This window comes from Dendrobates tinctorius, unplaced genomic scaffold, assembly GCF_039654945.1.
Source record: "Dendrobates tinctorius isolate UK_male_01 unplaced genomic scaffold, ASM3965494v1 ptg000095l, whole genome shotgun sequence".
In the NCBI taxonomy this organism is placed as follows: domain Eukaryota; kingdom Metazoa; phylum Chordata; class Amphibia; order Anura; family Dendrobatidae; genus Dendrobates; species Dendrobates tinctorius.
Genome location: NW_027361763.1, coordinates 27921871 through 27935328, shown reverse-complemented (window position 1 = coordinate 27935328; position 13458 = coordinate 27921871). Strand labels below are relative to the sequence as shown.

Below are 13458 nucleotides of genomic sequence, written 5' to 3'. Positions count from 1 at the left end.
AGGAACGTGCCTCAGAGGTCCCAAACCAGCTCCCAGCAAAAGAAAAAACAAACTGGACAATCCGGCCATAGAAGTTCCTCCAGGCCGAAGGATCCAGCTCGCCCCCCCCCCCCCCCGTGATCTGGTACCTACGCCTTCTGATCAGGGTAAGATCTTCGTGAATGTGCCCTGATGCAGTGCTCCCCTTATGTTTTTTCCTCCAATTGGGGAAGATATGCACTGACAAGGCGAAAAGCAGGGAGTGCGCCCTTAAATGTCCCTTGCCGGACGCCTACCCTAAAAGGCTGTGCCAGTCATGTATACGGCAGACGGTAAAAAAAAAAGGGAGTTGTCACAAAAAAATTGCCATGCATACTTCCTTACCATGTCCCCCCTCCTGTAGGTGGCGGTAGAAACCCCTGATGTCGCTACAAGTCTAAGGGAAATTATCAGGACGGAAGTTAAAGCCCTAAGGTCCGCACCCCAGGGGGAGTCATCTAGGAAAAGAAAGAGAGCAAGTTTCTCAGGGTCAGACTCTTCAGCTGACCCTAGAGGAAATGAAGACTCCTCAGAGCCCTCCACCTCCGCGTCCTCTTCAGAGGAAATCACCAGTCGTTTCTGCCTGGGTCTGGAACAAGTGGACAAACTGGTCAAGCAGTCGGCTACCATGGGGGTAACAGACACAAAGCCAGAATGCTCAGCGCAGGACCTAATGTTCGGGGGTTTAGACCCCAGGAAACGTAAGTCGTTCCCGCTAAACGACAAAGTCCAAAATTTGATCAATAGAGAATGGAGGAAACCAGAAAGGAAAGGCTCCCTACCACCAGCTTTTAAACGCCGATATCCTTTTGAGGACCCCGTGGTAAACAAATGGGACAATGCCCCGAAATTGGACTCAGCAGTGGCTAAAGCGTCCAAGAAATCCACTATCCACTTTGATGACATGGTCTCTTTAAAGGATCCACTAGATAAAAAGGTGGACTCCTACTTGAAAGGGACATGGGAAATGTCAGCTGGCGCCCTGAGAGTAGCAGCTACCTGCACAGCCAGATCTATGATGGTCTGGCTGGACCAGCTGGAAACACAGTTAGAGGACAGAGCCTTGAGGGAGTCTATCTTGAAAACCCTACCTACCATCCAGGATGCGGCAGCCTTTTTAGCCTACACTTCGGCAGATTCCACAAGGATGGCGGCCAAAGCTGCAGGGCTATCAAATGCAGCCCGATGGGCTATATGGCTGAAATGCTGGCCCGGGGATATACAGGCCAGATCCCAGCTTTGCTCCATCCCATGTGAGGGGGAATATCTATTCGGACCAGTCCTAGATGAACTCCTGGAGAAGGCTGGCGACTGTAAAAATTTAATTCCCTTCCCTGCCCACCCCTTCCTATAGGCGTCCCTTTGCTAGGAAGAGATTTTTCCGAAGGAGATCATCCAGGGACCGGGGCTAAAAAAAAAATAAAATAAAAAAAGATAAAAAGAAAAGAAGTACCGGGTTTATGTTTGGAAGGGGACGCCAGGAAGTTTCCCGTGAGACCAAGAAGCCTCCCCAATGACTAGAGGCCCCGGTGGGAGGTAGACTATCGGCCTTCTACCAAGCCTAGTCGCAGATCTCAAACAGTGACTGGATCCGAGGGTTAAAGTAGCTCTTCTGGAAGCGTTGACATCAGCCCGTAGAGTAAGTGACATCCAGGCATTATCTAGACTTCCTCCCTACATACAATTCAGGGATGACAGGGCAATTCTTACACCTGATCCAGCATACCTGCCTAAAGTAGCCTCCAGTTTCCATAGAACTCAGGAGATAGTCCTTCCATCCTCCCTCCCTAATCCCACGAACGATAAGGAAAGGAAACGACATACTCTAGACGTCAGGAGATGTCTCCTAGAGTACCTGGCGGTTACCAACCCCTGGAAAAAAGGATAATGCCTTGTTTCTCTCCTATCAGGGCACCAGAAAGGGCCTTAGGGCTTCAAAAAGCTCGCTAGTGAGGTGGATTAGGGAGGCCATTTCATTAGCATACACCTCAAAGGGCAAACCGGCTCCTGGCAAGCTGAGGGCGCATTCCATCAGGGCCATGGCAACCTCGTGGGCAGAGAGATCGGAGGTCTCGATCGACCAAATATGTAAAGCAGCTACCTGGTCCTCTCCAAGCACCTTTTATAACCATTATAGACTAGACCTGGGTGCTTCCTCAGACCTCTCCTTTGGTGTCAGGGTTCTGCAGGCTGGAATCCCTCCCTAAAGTAATTATTACTCTCTGTAATTCTCTCAAGTATTGCTGTCATGGACGACCGAATAAAGTCATAGTTACTCACCGGTTAACGGTATTTTTCGGAGTCCATGATAGCACCTGTATATTCCCTCACTTTAGCTTAATTTGGGTGTGCACTGCTTCCTCTTATATGTACACGGGTAATTAATACTCGTGCAGAGTATTGTATATAAATTGTGCTATTAACTTTGGTGGTCCTCTTGTGCTCTGTAAACCAACTGATGCGTGGGAGAGGTGGCACCCTTATGTATCTGTAGGATTTTCTGTTCCTGGAGGGCGGATCCCCTCTCTCAGGTGGTGCTGTCATGGACTCCGAAAAATACCGTTAACCGGTGAGTAACTACGACTTTCTGTATTATTTGGGTGATTTGCTAATGGATAGCTGATGCTGTTATTACATCTTGGCATGCAGGATCTCTTTAGCTAATGTCTGATTTGACTACTATCCGGTTTTGACTATCATTTTGTATGCAGCATGCCTTTTTTTCCTTTTTCATTGTATCTTTTCGCTGCACATGTTCCCTCTTGCCATATTCATCTAAGGGTATGTGCACACGTAGTGAAATCTGCTGCGTTTCTGCAGCGGTTTTGGCTCTGCAGAAACGCAGCAGATTCTGCTGCGTTGTACAGTACCTTTATTTCCAATGCAAAAAAAAAAAGCTGTGCACATGCTGCGCTTTTTTCCGCGCGGTTTTGATGCAGTTTTCAAAACGCAGCATGTCAATTGTTTGGTGCAGAAACGCTGCAGTTTTACACCTCATCCATTATGAGGTGTAAAACCGCAGGACTTTGTCCTGCAGATTTACCTGCGGTTTTCTCTACAAAATCCGCAGAGCCAAAAAACTATATGTGCACATAGCCTAATTAACCCGAATGGCTGCTTTGATACCAGACTATATGATTTGTTAGCTGTCTCTTCTTCCCATGTTTTGGAAACTTACCCTGTCTAATTCTTCTTTATTTTTTTATTTTTATGTTTGTTCTTTTGGTATAAATAAAAATTACATTCTTTTAGTATACTTTTGTGGCTTACACTTCTTGTCTAATGGCATACTGCCATAATAGACCTTGTTGATATACAGTATACTGTTTGAAGTGCCTAACAGAGAGAGAATTATTTTGTACACACTAGTATTAACAAATTTTAAAATCAGGAGTAGCGGATGGGGCCAATGACTGGACCTCACGAATTTCCGCTTCCAATTCCAAGGATACCATAGAATTCCTAGAGGAAGGATGGAGGTTCTGGAGGAGAAACAGAATCAAGGCTGCGTGACAAACCATCAACCCTAACATTCTTAGACCCCAGTCTGAGCGTGATGGGAAAAATTGAATCTAAAGAAAAATAGGCCAAATAGTCCTTATCTAGGGGGTTAAACGTTTAGCAGATTCAATATAGGCTAAATTTTTATGATCTGTCACCACAGTAACAGGATGAATAGCTCCCTCCAAAAAATGTCTCCATATTTCAAAAGCTAATTTGACCACGAGCAATTCGTGATTCCCCACATCATAATTTCTTTCAGCAGATGAAAATTTCCTGGAGAAGAATGTACATGGGCGCAAGTTGGTCAGAGTTTTGGAACCTTGAGACAATACTACCCCAACCTCTGAGGCATTCACCTCTACAATGAATGGTTTCTGGAGATCAGGTTGAATCAACACTAGAGCCGACATGAAGCACTCCTTTAATTTATTGAAGGTGCCAACAGCATCCAACAACCAAACCATAATCTTCGCCCCCTTTTTTGTGAGGACAGTAAGGGGTTTCACTATCTGAGAAAAAACACTTAATAAACTTTCTGTAGTAATTAGTGAACCTTAAGAATTGTTGCAAAGCTTTCAGATCACGAGGTTGAACCCAATCAATTATTGCCTGCACCTTCCCAGAGTCCATTTTAAACACTTCAACAGACACAATGAACCCCAGAAACGATATTTCCTGAACAGAAAAAGTACATTTCTACAATTTAGCAAACAAAGAATTTTCCCTTAGTTTCTGTAAAAGAAATCGAATGTGCTCATAGTGAGAATTCAGATCAGGCAAAAAAATTAGACTGTCATCCAGGTATACCACAATAAACCTTCTCATAATATCAGAGAAAATGTCTTTCATAAAGTTCTGAAAGACTGCAGGTGCATTTGTTAACCCAAAAGGCACGACAAGATTTTCAAATAAACTCTCCGATGTTAAAAACGCCATTTTCCACTCATCACCCTCTCTGATACGTATCAGATTATATGCCCCTCTAAGGTCAAGCTTGGAAAACCATTTAGCCCCAGTAAGCTGATTATATAGGTCAGGGATAAGTGGAAGCAGGCATGTATTCTTGGCTGTAATTTTGTTCAGTTCACGGAAATCCAGGTAAGGACAGAGGCCACCATCTTTCTTTTTTGCTAAATAGAATCCTGCAGCTACAGGCGAGGAGGAAGGATGGATATGAACCTTCCGTAAACGTTCATTAATATATTCCTTCGTAGTGGTCCGTTCAGGTCCCAACAAATTAGACAGCCGAACTTTAGGCAATTTGGCATTAGGAATAAGATTTATAGCACAATCATAAGGATGATGGGGCGGTAATATCTCAGCCGCTTTCTCCGAGAATACATATCCAAAGTCCTTCAGGTAAGCCGGCAAACCCTCCAAATTAGTGTAGCAAATTTTTACAGAGGTAAGACCTTTCTTATGACAGTAAGAACTCCATTTAACAAGGAGTCATTACTACAGTCGATGGTGAGGAGCTTTGGGAAGCATCCATAGTTCTAGAAAACTCACCCTGCAGCTGGGACTGTGTAGTTTCTAGTTTCAGGTGTTCCCTTGCAAGACCCTGAGCCATCTGGGTCAAATTCATCACTTGATCATAGAGTGCACGAATAGGATCCATTGGTGAAGGGGGGGGGGAAAAGGACTTTTTAGGGCCAGTCAAAATGTGACGATAGTCACAACCAATGGCTAGGCCATGAATAAGCTCAGTTTGATGTTCTGGGGACAATACCAAAAGATGATGTAGTAAACCAAGGGAAAATACTAAGTCACAAGTCAGGTCACATACCAGGATCAGAATGTCAGAGAAACAGTGGATAAGCAAAGGTGCAATAACAAGCGGGTAGTCTGAACATGGTCCAAATGTCAGCAACGGAATATCAGTTGCAAAGGTGCAATTACAAACAGGTAGTCTGAACACGGTCCAAAGGTCAGCAGCAGAATATCGGATGCAAAGGGGCAATGACAAACGGGTAGTCTGAACACAATCCAAAGGTCAGCAGCAGAAGAAAATCAGAACTTTCAGCACAGGATACAGGCAAATACACCAGAGAGCACAAGCTTAGAACAAGCTTTTGACTGGCAACGATCTGGGCCAGACAGCTCACCTAAATAACAAGACAATTACCAAGAATATGGAGCACCTGTGGAAGTCTCTGCACCTTCCAGTCAGATAGGTCAATCAAAGCACTGACAGCTCAGCGCGCCCCAGCGCAGGATAGGATGCTAGAGCTGTCCATTAGAGTCCCAGACACTCTGAGCAGAGGAATCATGAAAATTTGGCCCCACAGAGTCCACCATACATATAATGGACCCCACATAGTCCACCATACAGTACAATTGGCCCCACATAGTCAAACAGTAAAATGGGCCCCACATAGTCCACCATACAGTACAATTGGCCCCACATAGTCCACTATACAGTACAATGGGCCTCATATAATCATCCACACAGTACAATGGGCCTCATATAGTCACCATTATGGACACTAGATACACAGCTCTGCTACATTAATTTACAGTGATATGGCAGAGCTGAGTCAGTGTGTTAAGAGCACAACAGTGTGACATTTTCTCTTCTGTGCTCTGAACATGGCGTTGGCGGTGAGCAGTCATCTGCAGCCTTGTATTGTAATATTGATGTTCCCTGGAATCGCCACTTCCCACTGCCAAATCTCACCACATCTAGGACCTCTGCTCCCAGCATCTCCTGTCAACATTCCCAGATCCTATCACTGCTTGGCCAACATCAAGCACCAGGCAGTGACAGTGGCAAAGTGTAGTCTGCCACAGACTTCTCCTACAGCGATGACCTGGACAGCACAGCGGCATGACCATGTCCAAGCAGGAAGCCCCACTGTTTAGGAGATGCAGTTGGACACTGACCACAGAGTCCTCGATACAGTGGATGCCATATTTGAAGGGTCATTTCACATCAGGAATTGCAAATGGCAGCCCACAGTGGCTGCAGAAGAAAAACAGAAACAGTTACCAGCAAATTCTATTTGTATTTAAAAGAACTAATTATATAATCAATAATTAGTCCAAAAATAAAATCCAGGAATCTCTTTTGTGCATTGATCCCCATACAATTCTTCTCCGCTGTCTTCTCCCTTGGATGAAGAAATGTCCGTCTATCACTGCTGAGGTCAGTTATGATTTTTTGCTTTACAGAAAAATATTACTGTCCTCTCATCCTAGCATGGTTAATTCATAAATACATTATAAATCTAGAAATTATTTTTTTTATTTTAGTCATCAAAATAGATATTTTGCATTTTTTTTCCTTACTCCACTTTACAATCAATTGATAGGAAATCCCAAAGCTCTCCTGCAGTCAGAGGGTTAATGTGTTAAGAAAGGCGGGAACGCAATGATGATGATGGTGTACAGCTGTGTGGACTCTTGTCCATCACCCACACTGACGAGTGTCCCGGCCCTGGTCACAGCCCCATGTCACTTGTCCAGACCCCCAGCATAGGGGGACCCTCTGTGTTCCTCACTACCGGGTGCTACATTTCCCACGTCGTTACCACAGGGTGAAATTCTGCAGCTTTTTAAGTGAAATCAATTAACAAAGTCCACAGAGCTAATGGGGGACAAAGTGCAGCAATTCCCGATACTAATTCAGATCATGCCCCGGTGTTAGGGGGAGAAGAAGGGCGGACCCCCTGAAATGTAACCATTACCTGAGTCTCCCATGGGACTGATGGGAATAATATATGAAAAGAATGATTGCAAAATATCAGAAGAGATGATCCATGGAGGTTCAGTGAGATCTGAGGAGGACCGCTGAGATCTGATTAGGGACCGCTGACATCTTAGGAGAACCGCAGCTTAGATAAAGGAAAAAGTGATTTCATGATGGGAATAATCAGATTGTAAAGGATCGAAACTGGAATAAGAGGAAGGAAAAATGTCAAACTGAGAAAAATATGTGGAGCACAAGGGTTCCCACAGAACAATGGAGGAACTGTCACCAAATGTGGATTGTTGGGCTGGAGACACCGGAGCTGCCGCCATCTTCATCTCTTACAGTGACTGAGATTGTCCTCAGTATCGGCCGAGGTGAGAAACAGCAGACACCGACCAGGAGAAGAAGACGACACTGATGAATCAGATCTCCTCTAATTGTCCAATCACACCTCATTGTATGGAGAATAAAATGTAATAGAGATTAAAGGACATGAAAATGAAGGCGCAAACATGGAACAAAGATAAAACTAGTAAATTAAATTACTGGTAAACTGTCACTGATGCATGTAAAATTGGGAAAAAAAAAAAAAAAAAAAAACGATAATGGAACACAAAAATTGTAAATAACTGTAGTTTTAAAGTCATTGAATGAATTTGTAAGATAGAGGGGAAAAAAAACAAATGTTATATTGTTCAAGATTATATAATCAAGAATAAAGGAGGATAATTCTTGCTCAACCTGACAAAATAAAGGATCAAAAATGTAAAAATAAAAAAATTCACAATATAATACATTTCTTTGCTAGAATTCAATTTGTAATGAAAAGATGGAAGTAGATGAAGTGAAATGAAAAAAATACATATAGCTGCATGTAAATAGAAATCTATCCATCGCTCCCCTTTATGAATCCCTAATATAAGGGGCTCGGAGCTGGACCCCGGTATGACCCCAGGAGAGCCCACCCTGGCAGCAGAGAGGAGATCATTATGGATCTGTCTAATGTCCGGTTATTACACATTTCGCTCCTCATCAATGTAGAAAGCGACTTTGTGCCTCTTGCTCGGTGTTTTGGTCCTGGAGATCTCCTGAGATCTGGGGATCTCTCCTCAGTGTAATGTATCATTAGAGCAATTCTCTGTAATTACCAGGACCGGCGAGAACAGCAGATATGGAGACACACGGGGGCGCTGCCCTCAGAGGATATTAGGCGGCTACTGATAGCGGGGGCCGGAGATCTGGAGATAATCATATACAATTTATCTGATGTCATCAGGAAATGATTGAGAAAGGCGGTAATAATAATAATAATTAATTAGCCTTTTAAAGCAATTCTCTAAATTGTGCTCACATCCTACACATTATCTATTAAATCAGTATTTATCTATTGGTGAAGATAGATAAGCAGATAAAGAGGAAATTGATAGATATAGATAAATACATATCAGTTAGAGTTGGATACACAGACACTGATGATATATTTCCATCTCCTTCTCACATCACTTGATTCCAATTATTCATTGATATCAGATATGTGAGATGTAGCGTTAGATACATAGATAAGTGGATAATCAGTGAAATATGAGATCCATTAACTACCAGCTAAATAAGAGCTGTATACATAGATGAGCAGATAACAGAATCCTGCGCCCCGTGGACGGGTGGATCACAGGTCGGTATATAGACACGTGGAGATATATAGTTACACTCATCACACGATTCCCGCTATTTATGGATTCATTACAGGTGTCCTTTTGCCCCCTGGATTTTGGGTCCAGCTGGGGGAGGTTGTAGGAAGCTTTGCCCTTTGGCCATTTCCTCTCCTCTCGGGGGCAGAGTGGGGTCTGTGGGCCAAACCCACTCCTCCACTCTCAGTGCTGATCTCTGCTCTGGGCTATTGGCATGCTAATAGTGTATTTGCATTTCACAGAGCCCAGATCTGGATATAAGGAGGCTCAGAGCTCAGGACCCTACATTCTCCAGAAGAGATCACCTGCTCCTGGAACTTCTCACCACCTGAGGATACTTTCCCTTCTCCCAGCCATCATGCAGCCTACTTCAATCTTCTCAGGGCTTGACCATCACTTGGCTCTGGCTCCTGCTGTGCCAGCGGCCATTCAGGACCAGACGAGACCAAGGAACGCCTTTGATATAGACTCAATATTATCCAGGAAGGACAGACGGGCTCCCCGGGTGATTCTGGAGGAACCCGGCTGGCAGATGCCCCCTGCACCCTATGGTGACTCCTATGGGGCCATGTCCTACCCTCCAGTGTGGCTCTGCCAACCTGCAGCCTTTCCCGGCTATGTCCAGCCCCAGCAGCATTACAGACCACACAGTGGAGGATGCAGATGTCCGTACCCCCTGTGCAGCCACAGAGGTGAGTCCACACTCCTCATCTTGTTATATTACTTTTTATCTAATAATTAATTTTGGTACTAATAATATCTTTACAAAAATTAGATCAGGAGAGATGTGGGTTTTTATTCAGATTTTTTACTGATACTTGTATTTCTCACATCAGAATAGTTATCTTGGATCTCACTTGTAGAAGTTGTAGCTCTGTGCGCTCCAGCCCTAGGAGCGCTCCTTCCTTCTTTCTTGCCTGTGGTAACAGCACCACCTTCTGCTTCTTCCAGGATATACATCCTTCACCAACAGTCCCATAGGATCTCTGCCCTGCAAGATAGGACCCTCCAAACTGAAGAGGATTAGGACGGTCTTCACTCCAGATCAGCTCGACAGGCTGGAGAAAGACTTCCTAAAGCAGCAGTACATGGTGGGGACAGAACGAGTGGACCTCGCTGCCACACTTGGCCTCACAGAAACCCAGGTAAGAACTGGCATATGAGCTTTGCTTGTTCTCAATTTGGGCCCTTTTGTTTGGCAATGCTTTTTTTTTAACTGAGAATTTGTGCTGTGTTAAAAAAAAAAAAAAAAAAAAAAATGTATAATTTAAGGGTCACTGTGCTGTAGCTAAAGAGTCTCTCCCTTTCTTTAGATCCCATTTCTTAACAATATCTTCTCCTTTTTTCATAGGTGAAGGTCTGGTTCCAGAACCGTCGCATTAAGTGGAGGAAACAAAGTCTAGAACAAAAGAAGGCTAAACTGTCCCAGTTTGGAGTTCTTCCCAAACAGTCACCAGCCTCAGATACCACAGAAGAGAGTGAGATTGAAGGAGAGGATGAGGTGGATGTAATGCAATAAATCTCCAACAACTTATTTTTTTTTTCTTGACCATTAAGGAAGAGTCAGACAGTAATAAGACTCAGATGGGGATAGCGGTGCAATATTTGGACTGGCCAGTGGCTCTCCCGATCTGCATTTGGTAGCATGCATTTCTATGGAGCTGTTAAACTTGGGTCAGGGGAGCCACCGAGTCTGACTCTTGCCTAAGTTTGGAGGACTCTAAGGACTACTACAGGATGAAGAAATCCTTCTTTGACAAAAAAATACTCTGGACAATGAGACCCAATGAACTAGTCACTTTGTGCACAAAGGCTTTGGACCCACAGAAGCGCTGGGATAGGCGCAACACGGCTGTTGTCTGTCTTCACTTCCCCGCTCCTCCTGCATGTTAAAGGATTGTCCCGCTACATGGAATAAAGGACATTAACCATTTTTACGAAGCAATGGTGAGTGCTGTTTCCTTTTCTCAATATTGAATCACCTTTGTAAAAACCTAACACTAATTGTCCTTCAACCATGAACACTCTAAGCAAGAGTCGTGTGACGTATTCATCTTCATACATGTTGTCTACCTCTTAGAGCTTGGATGACACTCTGGTTGTCCGATTTTGAACATCTCAGAACATTGATGGGCGACTTTATGTTCCTTCTACCATCTTCCATAAATGAAAATTTGTCTTTAAACTTTTTGTTTGAGGTGTAATTTTAGGACAGGGGTTTGGTTATTGAACAAAGATCTTCCTGAGTAATTGGCGGGAAATAAGGCGCAGTGTATATGATTTGTCCCTCTTCTTACTGTGGTCCTTTATAGTAACTGTGTTACTGGTTTTGCCCTTTATTCTGACCTGATTTGTCGATTTCTTCAAGTTTTGGCCTTTAACACTAGCAGTACTGGGGGACTTGGCACTGGCTATGAAATATAAATACCCCCTCCCCGCTTTCTGATTGGCTGGAGACTGTTCAGCCAATCCCCTGTCCTGTCATAACATCTCAGCCCCTATGGTGGCTCGTGAAGGACTATTGTAATTTATATTTGTATGTAGGCCATTATTTTATTCACATGTTTTATACTGGTCTTTATTTAAAACCATTGAATAAATATTTTTTTTTATGCTCTTATTACTAAATTATCTCTGTGGTCATTCTCTAGTCTTAGCATTTGTTCTCATGTATCTTATTATATTACTCTTAATCCTAAAAACATTAAAGATTAACCAAACATTATTTCAATTTAATTACTGATCAGCGTATGTAAAGTTATAAATCCGTGTAATATACTTTATTACTTCCCTCACACGCCCACCCCAAAAAAAAAAAAAAAATTGGAGACATTGAAGGTATTTTAGTTCCTACAGCTATATCAGCACACAATATATTTCTTTAACCCCTTCCTGACATCTGACGTACTATCCCGTCCACGGTACAAGGGCCTCTATGACCGGGGACAGGATACTACGGCATCACGATCAAGAGTGCTCCCGGGGGGGCGCCGCTGATTGCGGCCGGGTGTCAGCTGATTATCACAGGAAACACCCGCCACTATGTCTCAGGGGCAGTCACGGACTGCCCCAGGCAAGTTAACCCCTGGCACACTGTGATCAAATATGATTGCAGTGTACCGAGGGTTTAGAGAAGCATCGGCAGGGAGGGGGCTCCCTCCGTTCTTTCCTGCGACCCCCGCAGCAGCACGATGTGCAGCGCTGCTGCGAGGGCCTCCTTCCCTGCAGGTCCCTGCATTCAATATGGCGGTGGAGTCCTGCAGGGAGGCGGCTTCCTCAGTGCCTGCAGAGCGCAGGCATGAGGAAGCCTTGTGCAGCGCCTGTCAGATCGATGATCTGCCACAGCGCTGTGTGAAGTGTCAGATCAGCGGTCTGACACTTCACAGTATTGTCGTTCCCACACACCCCCCCCCCCCCCCCCGGGACAATGTAATAGAGTAAACAAAAAAGTGTAAAAATTTATAAAAAAATCGCTAAATAAAAAAAAAAATTCCCTAATAAATTCATTTTTTGGAAATAAAAGAAAAAAAAAAAATAATAAAAGTACACATTTAGTATCACCGCGTCCGTAACGACCCGCCCTATATAACTGTCCCACTAGTTAACCCCTTTAGCGAACCCCTTAAAAAATAAAAATAAAAAACAAAGCAAAAAACAGTGCTTTATTATTATACCGTTGAACAAAAAGTGCAATAATGTGCGATCAATAAGACTGTGTTATGTACTATGGGAGGGTACATTATATTCTATAGGGAGGTTGGCTGTATTATATTCTGTGGGGGCTGTATTATATTCTATGAGGGAGGATTGCATCATACTCTTTGATGGGGCTACATTATATTCTGTGGGGAGGTAGGCTGTATTATACTCTTGGGGGGGCTACATTATATTCTATTGTGTATTATATTAATTTTCTATGAGGGGTGATTGCATCATACTCTGAGGGAGCTGCATTATACTATATGGGGGGCTGCATTATATTCTATGGGGGGCTAGATTATATTGTATGGGGGAGCTTCATTATATTCTATGAAGGAGCTACATTATATTCTATGTGGGCTGCATTATACTCTATGATGAGGGCTATATTGAATTCTATGGAGGGGCTACATTATACTGTATAAGGGGGCTTCATTATATTCTATGGGGTGGCTGCATTATATTTTGTGAAGGGGGCTTCATTATACTCTGAGGGGGCTACCATAAATTCTTTGGAGAGGCAGCATTGTACTATATGGGGGTGCATTATATTCTATGGGGGTTACATTACATTTTATGGTGGGGCTGCATTATACTCTGTGGAGTGGCTGCATTATACTTTGTGGGGTAGTTGCATTATGCTCTATGAGGTGTCTGCATTATACTACATGTGGGCTGTATTATACTGTATGTGGGCTGCGTTACACTATATCAACGACTATGGGGAATACATTATACTATATGAAGAATTATGTTGTGCCTTATACTATGGGAAGTGAATTGTACCACAGAGATGACTGTGGTGGTGCATTATGCTATATGGAGCACTTTGAGGAGTGTATTATACTATATGAAGGA

General features: G+C 43.5%; 1 protein-coding gene across 2 annotated transcripts in view; it reads left to right on the top strand.

The window, feature by feature from the left end:
• The first annotated feature begins 9067 nt into the window (after window positions 1–9067).
• LOC141098788 (homeobox protein not2-like) overlaps window positions 9068–13458 on the top strand; it is a 49014-nt gene continuing 44623 nt past the window's right edge. For both annotated transcript variants that reach the window (XM_073586774.1, XM_073586773.1), the window contains exons 1-3: window positions 9068–9593; window positions 9853–10046; window positions 10253–10848. In XM_073586774.1, coding sequence (XP_073442875.1) covers window positions 9116–9593; window positions 9853–10046; window positions 10253–10420 — 840 coding nt within the window. In that variant the 5' untranslated portion in view covers window positions 9068–9115 and the 3' untranslated portion in view covers window positions 10421–10848. The remainder of the gene's footprint in view (window positions 9594–9852; window positions 10047–10252; window positions 10849–13458) is intronic.